The following is a 15,027-nucleotide window of genomic DNA, read 5'->3' on the forward strand; positions in this document are numbered from 1 at the left end:
GATCCTGACTCTCCAGCTCAGCTAAAGGACAAGTCACGAATCATACAAAGTGAGATGAAAAGGTGCTATGGACAAAGAAACAGAAGAAGTTTATGTTTCGAATAAAAACCGAAGACCGTGAAATATAGGATCTTTCTTTTAAGGAACGCTTGAATTTGAATGAAGCTAATGGAAATTAATTCATTTTCTGGTGGAATAAGAAGCCAGACGAGGACAGCGATTTCACCGGTTTGCCGGTGAGATTGAACGATTTTCTTTCCCTTTTTATGGTCCAGGTGGATGGGGTGGGTGGATGGTGGTGGTGCAATGGTAGTGCGTAATACTGATGATTAATTGGTTCTTGTGGCTTTTGAAAAAGGACACCGCACCACACTGCTCTAGAAACGAGGGTGGGGAGATACGAAAGACTTTGTTAGAAAGGGTTGTCTGAAGATAGACCCAATTGATAAATCTTTCGAGACGAAGTCCGCACGTAAGCTCGTTCAGGGAGTGCTTTCCCAAAGTCGTTTGAAGAGTCTGTGCAGGTACAATCTTTCAGAACCTCGCTCCCGTCTTTGAGATTAAAGGCACAAATCGTTCTTTCGGCGTCAGCTCTTACTATTTCGTTTCCCAAAATAAGTGGAGGAGGTTCAAATTCGGAGACAAATCTTTTGGTGTGAACCAAATGCATTCCAAGTCTTTCGTTGATCCAATATACGATCTCCATATTGGACTGCCGTCCTACCCCATATGTCCAATGTCAAAAGGGGATTGTCACCCGTCCTGTCGTTTTCCATTTCTGGGGGTACTAGCAGACCAGCAGACTAATTCGTCTTCTGAGAATGGTACGTTATTAAAAGGGAAGGGACGGTAACTAGTCTAATTTCAACATGACTAATCGTTAGATCCGATTCGCACTTGACTTTCCGTATGAGATATCGTCTTCTATATCTGCATACAACACCCACTTACTCCGTTACAGACAAAAGATATGAAGACGATGATCATATGGTTGTTAATCAAGGTACAGTGCGTATTGGAATCATTATCAAGAATAGAATAACATTGCATTGCATAATGAGTAAACCGACGGTTTATGCCAAATTTCAGGTAACTCTTACCGTACCGTATTATATCGTAAACGGAAGGAGTCGTACGTGCATTCTTGATGTGATTCCACGATGAAATTGCTTATTTTAGTTGATCTTTCGCACTATGGCCAGATCAGTCCACCGTGCACTCCACTAAGGAAATAAATATCACCATTCTTGTGATATGACTTCAATCTGTTTCAAACGGTGATTGGAAGATGTCCAAATCACGAAATGTTGCTTGATGTCCAGCGGGAAAGTGGGGTGAGATACTCGCTTACTCAAAGAACTCGGTCAGTTCCGTTGAGTAATGCCGAATTCGATTACAACAGTAAGGAAGATCTAGGAGAGAAACTATTATGCAAATACGGGTACATCTTCTGAACCGAGAACTGATAGATCAATACGATCATTAAATTCCCTGTCTGCATGACGGTTCTCAAAAAAAGACTGGAATACGACCTCTTGATGGTGGAGATGTCATGTCATTATCGGTGGTTGTAAATGTATCTTCTCCAGCGGCTGGTGTTGGACCTGAAAATCAGGTGTTCACAATCAAAAGAAGTCAGATCTGCATATTTTTCCTTTGTATGACGCATTTATCACTCCCGCGAAGCCCCCTAAAGGGTGGAGAATGCTTGATTTTCTTAGGTAGTCTCATGGTAGGGTGATGCAATCTCGTTATCTACCGAGCTACATGCATGTCCGAGGATGACGAGATGAAACTTCGTTCTCATTCTATGCGATCTCATGATATCTGGAAGCGAATTAACTCAATCACCTTCCCTCCCCAATACGTTTCTACCTTTGCGATATTAAGTAAGACAAAGAAAGTCGCGCCATACTTCACAAAAGGGCTTCACCTTACAGTAACATTTTACGGCATGTGATCGGTACAATAATGGAACGGTACGGCAACCGGATTTTGACCGAGTTAGAGTCACATCACTAAGCTAGATCCAACTTCCTTTTTAACCCTTGTATTCGAATTCTCCGCAGGAAACGACAAAGTACTTGCATGAATTCCTTTAATTTTTTTTTCTCACGCCATCGCAGCCATACACTGAAACGGAGCACTCCCAATCACTACAGTTCCAACAAAGTACCCGCACTCCATCTTTTAGACATGCTTGTACCACTATGACATTCCTATTTGATCCGGACAAGTCGGAGGTTAAAAAGAAAGTACCTTTACATCGTCCGGAATGGCCGTGATCATGTGGTGTGACAATAGAGGATTGGTTTTACGGGCTGGTGGATAGCGTTACTCAAGATGTAGCGTGAAGTAGGATATGTGAACGGAAGCCCTTCAGTCCACAGCGACAAGTCTGGAATACTCTTCCCATTTGGGCTAGCATCAGCTGTAACGTATGCATATACAGGTTTAATATGTTTAGGAATGTTGTAATATATGAGACTGAGGCTTTGGATATACTCCACAGGAGTAGGTAGATGTCATCACATTCGGGAAAGCGAATAAATCTTTGGGGATGTTCGTTGCAATCGTTGGAATATTTAGTGTAACCAAGTGACAATCAAGGATTACGTCAGGCGGATGATACAGGCTTTTGAGATTGATGGGAATGAGAATAGGTAAAGTGCCCCGAGATTCATACATCTTTCCAGTGTATCCGAGCTCTCTTTGTAGTTGAAACAAAACGTATCGTATCTCCCACCCCAAATCTCGACAAAACGGGAAAAGAACGGCTGACTATTTTCCATTATCCCTTGAATACTTCCTTAGATCTTCAATCATGATTGACGTGTGCTTCTTCGGTCACAACACAATTATATTCCGTGTCACCAATATCGGGTGCAATATCTGATACCGACACTAAAACTGGTGTGAAACAAGTGAAATGGGAAAAATCTTCATTTTCGTGAGTTCTGACCATCAAGTGAAAGATGTCCCTCAAACGGTCTGGCAGGGTCGTACATGAAAGCTCCTGTAAAATGATCCGTCAGCGAGGACGAGCAGAATCCGGACCATATCAGGGATGCGTGTGAATACTGTACCTCCTTGATGACTAATTACATATGGTGTGTTTTACGGTGACTATCAGTATCAGATGGACGTAAGACCAGTGCATGCTGTATCGGAGACGTCCACTTTCACCTAGTTTCCCCTTGTTATAGAGATAAGCATGAATAGGGAATCAATGGCTTTCCACCTAGAGTCCATGTTTGCCAATAATCCGGCACACCGAAATTTCAGATGGGATTAACGCTTTGGATAAAATCAGTGTCACTCAAGGAGCACACAGTGATATAGTTTAGTAAAGAGTTCCAATCCCTCTTGACTGGGCTTTATTAGATCATCTTAGTTATGTCTCCGTCTTTGGCTTTGCTTCAATCACATATAACCTAGACGAGAGAAATAAGTAGGTGCCACTATGCCACTATAGAATTCATTTGCCACGTGTCAATGACTTATGAAAATCAAAAAAGCAAAAGTCGCGTTTTACGTTTCAGGTTTGTATACTTTGGGAGTTCACGCTCGGACCATTCTTCTCACATGGAAATCACTGTCATTATAAGTGAACATCATCATTCGTACCATATCGTACCACAACATAGCATATCATCTCATAGCATAGCTTCAGTAGGAGAGAGCAGGATCTAACCAAATTTCCACGGATAGGACGGAACCAACGCAGCATCATAGGAAATCTCGTCCAGACAAACTGAATAGTAGCGACAACCCCCCGGTGAAACAGATCAAAGGGACATTTGTAACAAAGAATCGTAACAACCAAATACAAAGTTGTACCACATACTCATCCATATTGAGTATACTTGAAGATCATCTCACTTTAGTGTAAGTTCCCCGCGTGCTATCGCAGACAATGGTCACGTTGGAGTCTGTATGAACCGGGATGCGAAAGTCTCAACATTTGACAAACTTACAGTACAGAAACGGAGGGGAGACAGAATAATCAGCTGATATTGTCAGTGAAGATGGATAAGACAAGCTGACTTGGTTAATGCATATGCTAGATCCCTCATCTCCCCTTACATCTCATCATAAAATGGCAGCAACTCGAAATATCAAGTGTAGGTTCATCGCCTCGCGGAGCTATTCTATGACAGCTGACCCAAATGACGATCCCTCTATATATTTCAACCTTCTGCTTCTCACTACACTGTAATTTGCTATAACTCCGCTTCGCTCTGCCATATTATACACCCTGTTCTGGTACCATCTCTCGCCTGGTCAAAACCAAAATAGGTGTTGTGGTAGGAGATGGTGCTGTTGGAAAGGTAATTTCAATATCCTCTTTCTCTGATCTACATGATGCCCTATCTGCCTACTCATGAAGACTTCGACTGATTTTTGTACTCGATACAGACATGTCTCTTGATCTCATACACCACCAATGCTTTCCCAGGGGAATACGTTCCCACGGTATTCGATAACTATTCAAGTCAAGTGAACGTGGATGGTATGACGGTCTCTCTGGGTCTATGGGATACTGCAGGTCAAGAAGATTATGAGTGAGTTAATTACTCTGATCGCTCCTGAGCAGCTCATTGTAACAAAACCAACTAATATCATTTGTTTTTCCATTGTACAGTCGATTGAGACCATTATCATACCCTCAAACTGATGTATTCTTACTTTGCTTTTCTGTCGTATCACCAGCTTCTTTCGAGAACGTGAGAACAAAAGTAAGCTACAACTTGGGGGGTGATCCGAAACTGCCATAAGCTGATTACATCGTGTTTGACAGTGGTATCCTGAAATTCAACATCACTGTAAGTGCGATTGCCATGTATCCGGAAAACCTAGTGCAAAGCACGGTGTTCTAATCCTTGAGTATTGTTAGCGCCGGGAACACCCATCATTCTCGTCGGTACTAAGCTTGATTTAAGAGATGATCCTTTACAACTCGAGAAATTGAGAGATAGGAGACAAGCTGCTATACAATATTCCCAAGTAAGTCATACGTCGAGAACCTTCTCCTTGCTTGTGGAAAGTGTAAAGCAGGAAATTGGCAAGTTGTTGTTGACCATCTGCTTTCATGTAGGGATCGGCCATGGCCAATGACATCAAAGCTGCTAGAGTAAGTCTCGCTTTACAATTCTGCTTTATGATATATCTGACTTGCTTTGGTGTAGTATCTCGAATGTTCTGCATTGACTCAAAAAAACCTTAAATCAGTATTTGACGAGGCGATTCGAACTGTCCGTGAGTGGACGATCCATTGCATAGATCCAATGCGAGCAAAGCCTCTTGATCTGTTAGCTAACCTTCATTGATGTCTCTTTCAGTCAATCCCAATCGACGTGCTGGAAAAGCCAAGAAATCCAGCGGTTGCACTCTCATGTAAAAACAATTTCGGAATAGATCAGGATCCTACTTCACAATCGATATATCATATGACAACGTTCTCATTCTATGCTCGATTCTCCCAGCTTTCTTTTTCATATACGACTATATAAGGTGAAACCATTGAAATCACCATGTACTACCAACCAATATCAATTCTTTTTCATTCTAGTCAGTTTCACGTCGACCCTTTTCTAATGATACTTCTATTTATCCCAAAACCAATTACTACATGTGATCTTTACAGAACGTACTTATGATATCTGTTTTCCTTTCCTTCTTCTGTGTGATATGTGATATATGATATATGATATGCATATTTATGACTTTATCTAGTTTGTTTATTTACTTAGATTAAATTCTCTGGACCGAATGAATTAGGCAACAATTCTTCCATGGTCATTTTCTTTATGAATTCTTGAGCTTCTTGACCTTGAACATCATTTAACCAATCTGGAATCCCACCTAAAGGGTATTTGGATGATATGAAGTAAACTGGAACGTTTGGTTCTAAAAATTCACGCAGGAATTGTCGACAGATACCACAAGGGGACGTTGTAGGTGACGGGACGTCACTATAGTGCATATAATATTATCTGGCAAACAGCTCAAGTAGTTGAATGAGTGGACGTGACCTACGAAGAGACTACAACAGCTAAAAACTTGTTTTGACCTTCACTCTAACCAGTTTCACTAAATATAAGCTTGAATCGTTGAGGATCATGTAGATGAAATAGCTTACGATCGCTTTTGTTATAGCTGTTCTCTCGGCACATATTCCTGCGCCTATGATATTCGTAATGACAATCTCAGCATACTGATGTCTTGTTTTGTAGGTACGTTTGACCCGACCAAGTCTCACCGACACAATGTATTCAAACGACAAATATTCCCCTCCTTCCTTTCGGGCTAAGCACTATACGACCAATCCTTTGATCTTCATCATCGTCTCTCTCTCCACAGACACAGGTCTCGCTGATCCTACAGAGGAGCCTTCCCACGGCGGGGTATATAATCGAGAATGAGCAATGCACATACCGTATGAGGCATTCTCAACGTTACATCCCCCGAATACTTGTCCATCGGCGGATAACAAAGCAGCTCCGACCCTACGTTACCGTGCAGCATGGAAGTAACGTTAGCTTTATGGATTACACACTGAGATAGGCGGTCAATTTTGAGGAAACTAACCTGAATTTGGAGTAAGGGGCATAAGCTCGATCTCTGTCTGTAGGGGTTTTCTGGTTAATTAGCTGTGGACGGCAATAGGGGTCAAGCAAGGCTGTCTCAACAGAAAGTGACATGTTATACATACACTTGAGAGAAGTTCTACAGAGCTCATCTAAGGCTGGAGCACCTAAAGGGTAAGCTTCATGAGGCATTGTGGGCTATCATAAGAATAAGAATAGGGAGATAAGAGACACAAAACTCAGAAAGGTCAATGACAGACTGGCTATATATTATTATTAATTAATACCGGGTTCCCACCTGCTTTGTACACTATGGGGCTCCGCAAGTATTGCCCAAAAGTGCCGTATAAATGGGTGGTTGATTTACAATAATTCAGGATCAAAGTTTTGTTTGAAAACCCCGAAATTTCACGTTTTCACCTTCCATAATAATCAGAATTCACTGACATCTTTGAGATTCTTTCACATTCCTTTCCTCTCTTCCAGATCAACAAATACATCAATACACAACGAAAGAGACTCGTGCCAGAGGTGTATGCCACCTCGTTCACTCCTTACGAACAACTTAAGAAGCTTGACCAGATCTTCATTTCCCGTCACTTCTAATTTCTCATTTATACATCCCTTTGTTGTACCTATCTGTTTCTCACAACCAACTTCAGGTTTAACGTTTCCTCCTTTTCTCGTTTCTCATTTTTCTACATCACACGTCAATCACGCCAAACCACCTAAGAAAATGGCTCCTAAAAAGAAGGTCGATGAACCCAAAAAAATCATCCTTGGTAGACCAAGTAATAACTTGAAGGTAGGTGAGATCCTCCTTGAATGCATTTCCAGCCTATTCACATGAGCTAATGTATAATTCTTGTAGATCGGTATCGTGGGTGTACCAAATGTCGGCAAATCATCATTCTTCAACACACTTTCTCAAACAGATCTGGGTAAAGCAGCAAATTTCCCTTATGCCACAATGTAAGCTTTTTTCAAAGACCATATCCGCATGATCGAATTCGAAGCTTATTCATGCCGTGGCATTTTGTTAGTGATCCAGAGGAAGCTCGTATTCCTGTTCCCGATGAACGATTCGATTGGCTTTGCTCAGTGTATAAACCAACCAACAAGATACCTGCTTTCTTGACCTGTATCGATATCGCCGGTTTGACTGCCGGTGCATCAACAGGTGCAGGATTAGGAAACGCGTTCTTATCTCATGTTAGATCAGTCGATGGTATTTTCCAAGTCGTCAGAGCTTTTGATGATGCAGAAGTAATTCACGTCGAAGGTGACGTTGATCCTTGTAGAGATATGAAAATCATCTCAACTGAATTGAGATTGAAAGACATTGAATGGACCGAGAAAGCTCTGGAAGTATGTAAGAAGAATACAAGAAATGCAGGTGGTGTCAGTTTAGCCGATAAAGCTAAGAAAGAAGAACAAGTAAGTCAATACATGAAAATGTTGGTACGAAGGGTGTCAGCTCACCAAATTTGGTTTGATCGTATTCTTAGGCTACAGTTGAGAAAATCTTAAGTCTCCTCAGAGATGACAACAAGGACGTACGAAAAGGTAACTGGTCCAACAAAGAGGTTAGTTCATTATTCTTTGAACTTTTCACGCGTTTTGCATTTGCATCTTTTAACCATTCATCATCCTCACCACCTAAAACCATAAACAAAACCCCTTTGCCTGATGAAACAGAGCTACGCTCTTTAAACCCAGCTCATCGATGTCGGAGTAACGCCCAATATACAAATGAGAGAAATCTATTCTACTGATCTTCCTTCGTTCAATAAACCTTGCCTGGCTACCTCTTTCATTGCATCTTGACATGGATTGAGTTGCTGACAGAACGAGGTGAAACTTTAGGTTGAAGTCATCAATGGTCTTAACCTTCTTACAGCTAAACCCATCACTTATCTCGTCAATCTTTCCGAAAGAGATTTCATTCGAAAGAAGAACAAGTGGTTACCTAAAATCAAAGCTTGGATAGATGAGAACAATGCAGGAGATTCTCTCATTCCATTCTCAGTAGCTTTGGAAGAGAGATTAGTTCGAATGACAGATGATGAGAAAGTAGCCGAAGCTGAATCTTTGGGTTTGGGTAAAAACGCCAGTGCTTTGGGTAAAATCACGACCATTGGTTACGCAACTTTAGATTTGATCCGATATTTCACATGTAAGTGATTTTCTTTCTTCTGTGTTTCCAGATGCTTATGTAGTTCTTCATTATTCACAGGTGGACCTGTCGAAGTTCGAGCTTGGACTATCCGAAAGGGTACCAAAGCTCCTCAAGCAGCTGGTGTCATTCAGTAAGTCTGAATATATCTTTTTACCCAATTTAAGGGAGCGAATCAAGCTGATCGGTATCCACTTGTAGCTCTGATTTTGAAAACAAGTTTATCTGTGGTGAGATCATGTCCTACGAAGATCTTAAAGAGTACGGTACAGAAGCCGCTGTCAAAGCTGCTGGAAAGCTTAGACAACAGGGTAAACCTTATGAACTTGTAGACGGTGATATCTGTTACTGGAAATCCGGTCAATAGACGGACCAAGTAAGGGTGTCAGTGAGATAGAAGTTATGCATTTTATGCGATATATGATAGCTTTGTATTTCACCGTCGTCGAGGGCATCCGGTGTGGTGTGTTTGCAATCTGCCCAAAGCGCGAGAATCTTTCCGAAGTGAATGTCAGTGCTGTCAGGGTTGGGTTGAGTGATCATATCAAGAAAAGGTTTATTGACCTCTTTTGAGAAAGTTTTTCAAACAATCGGCATTGTATCTTCATCTTATATCGACGAACAAGCACTTCCAGTATCAAAATCGTTCAAATAAATCTTATCTTTGCACTCACACTACTCTAATCAAGGTATGTGACCTTTTGCTTCGTCGTGGATGACACAGAGAAGCGAAGAAGAGAACTACTTGAGCCCCAGTGGTGTGACTCACTTGACTCATCCACCATTTCTAAGTTGTAGTTATAGCCGCATCTGAATTTCTCGTCCGTAATTTTCTGATCCTCATTTTGGTGCTCATTTCACTCTGACTTCGGGACTCCCCGATTTTCTGTAAGTTAAACATTTTAAACACAAGTTATACCCGTGATTTTGGTGAATAGACGCGATAAGTTATCTTTCCGTTTTCATGTTTATCACCTTACATCTTCTACATGGTCGTGGTGACTATAGCTTGATATCACATGAATTCGTCGTAGAGCAAGATCATCATCACTTCACCTGCATCAGAGCATCCGTCAGATTACAACAACATGTCACATCCATCCAATGCTGCCAATCAAACTCAAGCTCTTGTTCCCTCCACATCATCGACCAAAAGATTATCAACGATATCCAAACAGAATTCATCTAGTCCCGCGAAAGGTGCTACGGGTGGTTTGGTAGGTGCTAAAGACGTTGTTAGTCCTGGCGAATTATGTGGATTCGTGAGTGGCTAACAAAATGTTGTTACCTGGCAAGTGAAAACTGATCAAAAATGGGTCCCAACGTGAAATATTTATTTATTTAGGTCGACACGTTGTTAGCTCAACTGGAAACAAGATTTGATGAGATGAGTGAACAAGTTTTGTGAGTGATTTCAATCTGATCTTCATGGTTCACTTTCCACGTGCATCCAGTCTACAAATACGCGAGTTACGATTTTGGTATGCTAATGATATTATTTTTTGGTATTGGCATAGATCAAGAAGTAAGTAAAGATTCATGCTATCCAACGCTATTCCCTAGATTCTACCTTGGTACTTTTCGCATGAAACGAGCGTATGCTCTGCTTCGACTAAAAAAAACTTTGGACTGACCATACCTGAACTCCGGTTATAGTGAACGAAATGTCTAGTCGAATAGATAATTTGGAAAATGCTATCGAAGGCTTAATGCACGATGATATAGAAATGAATGTGACTTCTCCGCAGAAATAGAACTGGGTGTATACGAATACGAAGAGATAGTAATTTGGTCGACTTGTTGTATAATGTGTAACATGGTGAGTGTGTTTTCATCTTCTTTGAATCTACTCGATTACTTGTTCAGTATATTCCCAAGACCTCATAATCGCTTTTCGTATACGAAAGACAGGCTTTGCTGATATTACGATTCTGTTCAGATTCTTCATGACTTCTTTCATGATGATACCTTTCATGCAGTTCATGTCATGTCCGCTTTCAAATTTTGACAATACCATGGCAAAATAGACTCTATGATATGCATATGAAGTATTTACAATTTCCTTTTTGATGCACTTTCCGCCAATACATCTTTACCACCCCAAGCATTACCTTTATAACTCGTCTCATCTATAATGCTTGAATCGTGATTGATTTTACCTTGATTGAGTAGTGTTTCATGATGAATAGAAGTTGGTAAACCGGTATTAACATTGTTCAAACCTTTTATACCTAGATATTGAATAGTATCAGGCTGATCACCTCTTACCAAGAACAGACTTAGAAGTGCGTTAACAGCTGCTCGATGTTCAGCCATAGATTTTGATGAACCATGACCTTCGGATAACTTGATTCCTGAAGGCAAAAATAATCCAATGAGGAATAAAGGTGATTGTGAATTTATACCTGTAGAAGCTAATATCCTCCTTTCGATTATACCTGAATTGGATGATATAGATACTCCAGAAGAAGATAGATGAGATGCCACAACGGATGTTAAGACGTGTAAAGGATTTTTGAAATTGAATAAAGTTGATAAGTCAAGTGAACGTGATAAAAAATGAGCATGAACGAATTCTCGAGCTGCGTGTATGCCCTATTACATCGCATAAAGAGTTAGCTTTCTATTACACGAGAACGAAGCAATTGGGACGAAATGTAACCTCGATGCACTATGGGCAGATCACTGATACGAGACCCCAGTAATAGAGGATAATCTACTCACCTGCTCTTGATAAATCATTCCTACGAAAGCTCTCACTGTCGAAGCGATAACATCTTCAAAACTTTCCCTCTTAATTCTCTTTAAACCCCTGTCTTTGGGTTCTCCTTTTCCCAAAAACTTTTCAAATCTCTTCGCGATTGGAACTTTCTCTGGGCCTATAGAAGGTTGATCATGATTTTTTTCTTGCCAATTCTTTTCCATCAAAGCAGTTTTACTCCATCTTATAGGTAAACCAGCTGAATTTGAACCTGATCCATAACCTGGTAAACTTGTATTACCACCACCTTGAACTGATATACCCAATTCCCTTGCTATGGAAGAACAAGCAGCAGGTCCGACATACGCTGTTATAGCTGATTGTACAGCTGTTGTAGGTAATAATGGATATAAAGTGGTTAAATGTTCTGATGCAAACAAACCTAATAATGAATTACCAAGATTCGATAACAACTCATTGGACTCTTTCATACTTTCTTTTGAGGAATCTTGATCTTGATTGACTAATTCTAGTTCAGGTAGTTCATCCGATGATGTTGGTGTTGAGGATGTTGATGGCGAAGAATAGTATGAAGGATGGGTTAAGCATGCTGTTAAAGTTGAGTGCAATGATGAATTGGAAGGTAGAGATAATCTAGAAAGTAAAGATGACAGAGCTGTGGAAGGAGCTATCAATGATGGTTCGGGCTTAGGTGCAATAGCTAATATTGGAGATGTGGTGTGTAAGAAAGATCGTGAAGGAAGTCGTCTTCTAGCTAAACGTCGTGCGAGCGATGGTGAACATGCCGGTCTAACCAAAATCGATGAAGGAGGCGACATTTCGGGCTGCGTTTATCTCTACTTCTACGTCTCTCAAAAAGGTGATTCTTCAGATGTTTTGAGAAGAGATCGCGACTTATCCGTGTTGTTGATGTTGATGATGATGATCTTTGCGCACATATCACCAAGTTGGCAGTTGTCTGATTCTGATTTTTTGAAAATGTCAAAGTGAAAAGGATGGCTCACCCGAGAGTATAAAGGATATCATGACGTGGCATTTCAAAGGCTTAACTGGTCTGAACAAGCTTACGTAAATCTGAGCTTGCCATTATCTGGAATTACCGGAATGCTTTTCAATCACGTCAGATGCTATCCTTGTATTCCGAATATATCATCACCATCTGATTATATCCTCAAACCATCTCTATCACCAGCCGAACAAGTAACTCAACATATATATCTGAATCATCTCGCTTGATTGATAATATATATCGACGTCAACAGCGATCAAACTTGATCAAAATCAAACAATCCTCTGTTTCTATATCTTCCAACATGTCATTGCGTCGTTCTAGTTTTGTAGCCATTCGATCCCTTCGGGCTATACCCCGGCCTGGATCTGGATCTGGATCTGGATCTATCGCAGTTTCATCCTCTTCTTCTTCAAGACCATTCTCAACTTCTCTCCCCACGAGAATGGTCGTTTCTCCCTTTCTATACGAAGCTAGAAAACAACCAAAATCCACTTGGGCTCAAAACCCAATTGTGAAATATGAAGAATTGAAACCCATCACTCAACAACCAAATGACGTGAGTCATCATTCGCTTGCTGTAATCTTCTCTCATTCACGGATGATTTATTGATCTGGTTCATTTTTGGTAATCTTAGGAAGTTCTCATTATCGATGTAAGAGAGCCTGATGAGGTCGCTCTTGGATCAATCCCTTCTGCTGTCAATCTACCTTTATCAAGATTGAAGGATGCTTTAGATAGAGGTTTCAACCCTGGTGATTTCCAAAGGGTAAGTTTGCGTCCGATGACCGTCATCGTTATCCCTTATCCAACATAATCGGCAGACAAGTTCGCGCTGACGAATGTCTCCTCATCACGAATGGTCATCTCATCATTTTTACCTTTCTTTTCAAAATACACAGGAATTCGCATTCTCCAAGCCCACTTATGACCAAAACATAATCTTCTTTTGTCGATCAGGTAAACGATCAGCCAACGCGTCTGAATTAGCAGGCGAGAAAGGTTATCCAAATGTAAGGAATTATGCTGGGAGTTGGTTGGATTGGAGCAAAAAGGAAGGAGAAGACAAAGACGACTAGGTGTAGATATGCTCAAGATCATATGCTTACTCAAGGCAGAATCTATCTAAGCAGTATACTATGAATCATGTAATAATCTCCTGAAGACATTCAGGAAACCAAGTATGAATGGGTTTCATTGAGCACAGAAGTCATATTATGAGGATAACTAATTAATAAAACCTATTTACTGATCCTAATGCTAAATCCTCACCGTCGAGCTTCGCAGTCGTTAAAAACCTCGTGTATCTTGTATGTCTATATAACATCAATCCAAACTACTAATGGGGATCCTCGTGAGATGTCAATTCACATTACGCTCGAACGGTAACATTGGTATCTTGATATCTGACATTGGTAGTTTGGTTTCTGTAATGTCTTTCTCTGAACCAACCGAGGAAAACCAGTGGAATAGCTACCAGATAAAGTAACCAGCCAAGTATGACAAGGACGAAAGCTGCACCATAGTGCGCATCAAGGGTATCGTCGTTAAATCGGTGATGGGCTGTTCCGAAAATGATCACTACCAAGAGGAAGGAGATGAATGCGAGGAGGTTTGTAAAGATCTAAACCGCGACAATGTCAACGTGAGCGTCCACGTTCCCTCAATAGATTATAAAGACGAGAATGTTTGAGGATCATTACAGCCCGAGCACTGTCTGAAACAGAGATAGAAGCTCACTGTTAAGCCAAAAGAAGCAGCTCCAGAAGCGAGGTTTGTGATCGAGTGGAGTAAGGAAAAGAAAGCAAAAGTTCCGAATGCAGCTGTAAGAGCAACTAAGATCAAAGCTCCGGTAGCTGATTTACCACCTGGAATCCAAGATCCGAAATTGTATCTGTATTACAACTATAATCAGCTGATATGTCGGATTGGTACGAATATGCGAATAAGGAAAAGAGTAAAAAAAAACTACTCTACGCACCCGACATGTTGATGACATGCAACACCGCCTATACCAGAGAATAAAGGTCCAGCACACCAGCCGAAATTACCAAATTTGACATCATTCTCTCTTGTGTGGATGTAATGAATAGATTTGATAAATGGTACTGAAAATGCTGAAAGCCAAAAGAAGAGCGTGGCGATCTGATCATTTGGATTAGTGACTACTATACAAGGTAGACGTTGAGAAGGGAATATCAAGGTGGCAAAGGTCAGACATACTCACGAATACAGCTATGGCGGCGAGTGTGAGTGTGAGAGGTGATCTTCTTCGGTCAACCATTTTGATGGATCTTTATGTGATTGTGTGATTGATAAAGACAGTACGACTGTAATATATTATGTTGGGAGAAGATGGATTGCGTAGGATAGAATAATGTTCATTCTTTTCACCTTTTATACATGTTTGACTTGCCCTCCCACGACTCGACTTTTGTAATGCCATGCTAAAAGTTTCTCGATAAAATGAATGACGTGTGAATGTTGACACACTCGGAAAGATTGCCACGTCCCTCGACATGAAAGGAT

At 40.8% G+C, this 15,027-nt stretch overlaps 7 protein-coding genes across 7 annotated transcripts; 4 read left to right on the forward strand and 3 right to left on the reverse strand.

The window, feature by feature from the left end:
* Window positions 1-4,099: 4,099 nt before the first annotated feature.
* IL334_001042 (uncharacterized protein) lies at window positions 4,100-5,401 on the forward strand (the record flags this gene model as incomplete). Its single annotated transcript, XM_062932802.1, has 9 exons — window positions 4,100-4,124; window positions 4,300-4,331; window positions 4,420-4,565; window positions 4,646-4,739; window positions 4,802-4,826; window positions 4,898-5,007; window positions 5,099-5,134; window positions 5,190-5,259; window positions 5,343-5,401. 9 exons carry the CDS (start codon window positions 4,100-4,102, stop codon window positions 5,399-5,401), a joined length of 597 nt encoding a protein of 198 aa, XP_062788853.1.
* A 348-nt stretch (window positions 5,402-5,749) lies between these two features.
* On the reverse strand, window positions 5,750-6,782 carry IL334_001043 (cytidine deaminase; the record flags this gene model as incomplete). The annotated part of the gene is made up of 6 exons (XM_062932803.1): window positions 5,750-5,975; window positions 6,040-6,080; window positions 6,143-6,186; window positions 6,439-6,509; window positions 6,592-6,628; window positions 6,716-6,782. The coding sequence occupies 6 exons, from the start codon at window positions 6,780-6,782 to the stop codon at window positions 5,750-5,752; spliced, it is 486 nt and encodes a 161-aa protein (XP_062788854.1).
* A 544-nt stretch (window positions 6,783-7,326) lies between these two features.
* IL334_001044 (GTP-binding protein YchF) lies at window positions 7,327-9,133 on the forward strand (the record flags this gene model as incomplete). Its single annotated transcript, XM_062932804.1, has 7 exons — window positions 7,327-7,395; window positions 7,462-7,562; window positions 7,634-8,027; window positions 8,099-8,176; window positions 8,457-8,766; window positions 8,827-8,899; window positions 8,968-9,133. 7 exons carry the CDS (start codon window positions 7,327-7,329, stop codon window positions 9,131-9,133), a joined length of 1,191 nt encoding a protein of 396 aa, XP_062788855.1.
* Window positions 9,134-9,854: 721 nt separating this feature from the next.
* IL334_001045 (uncharacterized protein) lies at window positions 9,855-10,520 on the forward strand (the record flags this gene model as incomplete). Its single annotated transcript, XM_062932805.1, has 4 exons — window positions 9,855-10,028; window positions 10,112-10,170; window positions 10,284-10,291; window positions 10,423-10,520. 4 exons carry the CDS (start codon window positions 9,855-9,857, stop codon window positions 10,518-10,520), a joined length of 339 nt encoding a protein of 112 aa, XP_062788856.1.
* A 298-nt stretch (window positions 10,521-10,818) lies between these two features.
* IL334_001046 (uncharacterized protein) lies at window positions 10,819-12,306 on the reverse strand (the record flags this gene model as incomplete). Its single annotated transcript, XM_062932806.1, has 2 exons — window positions 10,819-11,361; window positions 11,491-12,306. The coding sequence occupies 2 exons, from the start codon at window positions 12,304-12,306 to the stop codon at window positions 10,819-10,821; spliced, it is 1,359 nt and encodes a 452-aa protein (XP_062788857.1).
* Window positions 12,307-12,801: 495 nt separating this feature from the next.
* IL334_001047 (uncharacterized protein) lies at window positions 12,802-13,577 on the forward strand (the record flags this gene model as incomplete). Its single annotated transcript, XM_062932807.1, has 3 exons — window positions 12,802-13,056; window positions 13,136-13,267; window positions 13,401-13,577. The coding sequence occupies 3 exons, from the start codon at window positions 12,802-12,804 to the stop codon at window positions 13,575-13,577; spliced, it is 564 nt and encodes a 187-aa protein (XP_062788858.1).
* A 293-nt stretch (window positions 13,578-13,870) lies between these two features.
* On the reverse strand, window positions 13,871-14,782 carry IL334_001048 (uncharacterized protein; the record flags this gene model as incomplete). The annotated part of the gene is made up of 4 exons (XM_062932808.1): window positions 13,871-14,122; window positions 14,239-14,392; window positions 14,480-14,643; window positions 14,726-14,782. The coding sequence occupies 4 exons, from the start codon at window positions 14,780-14,782 to the stop codon at window positions 13,871-13,873; spliced, it is 627 nt and encodes a 208-aa protein (XP_062788859.1).
* Between the last annotated feature and the right edge of the window lie 245 nt (window positions 14,783-15,027).

The sequence above is a fragment of the Kwoniella shivajii genome, chromosome 1 (genome assembly GCF_035658355.1).
Source record: "Kwoniella shivajii chromosome 1, complete sequence".
Taxonomy (NCBI): domain Eukaryota; kingdom Fungi; phylum Basidiomycota; class Tremellomycetes; order Tremellales; family Cryptococcaceae; genus Kwoniella; species Kwoniella shivajii.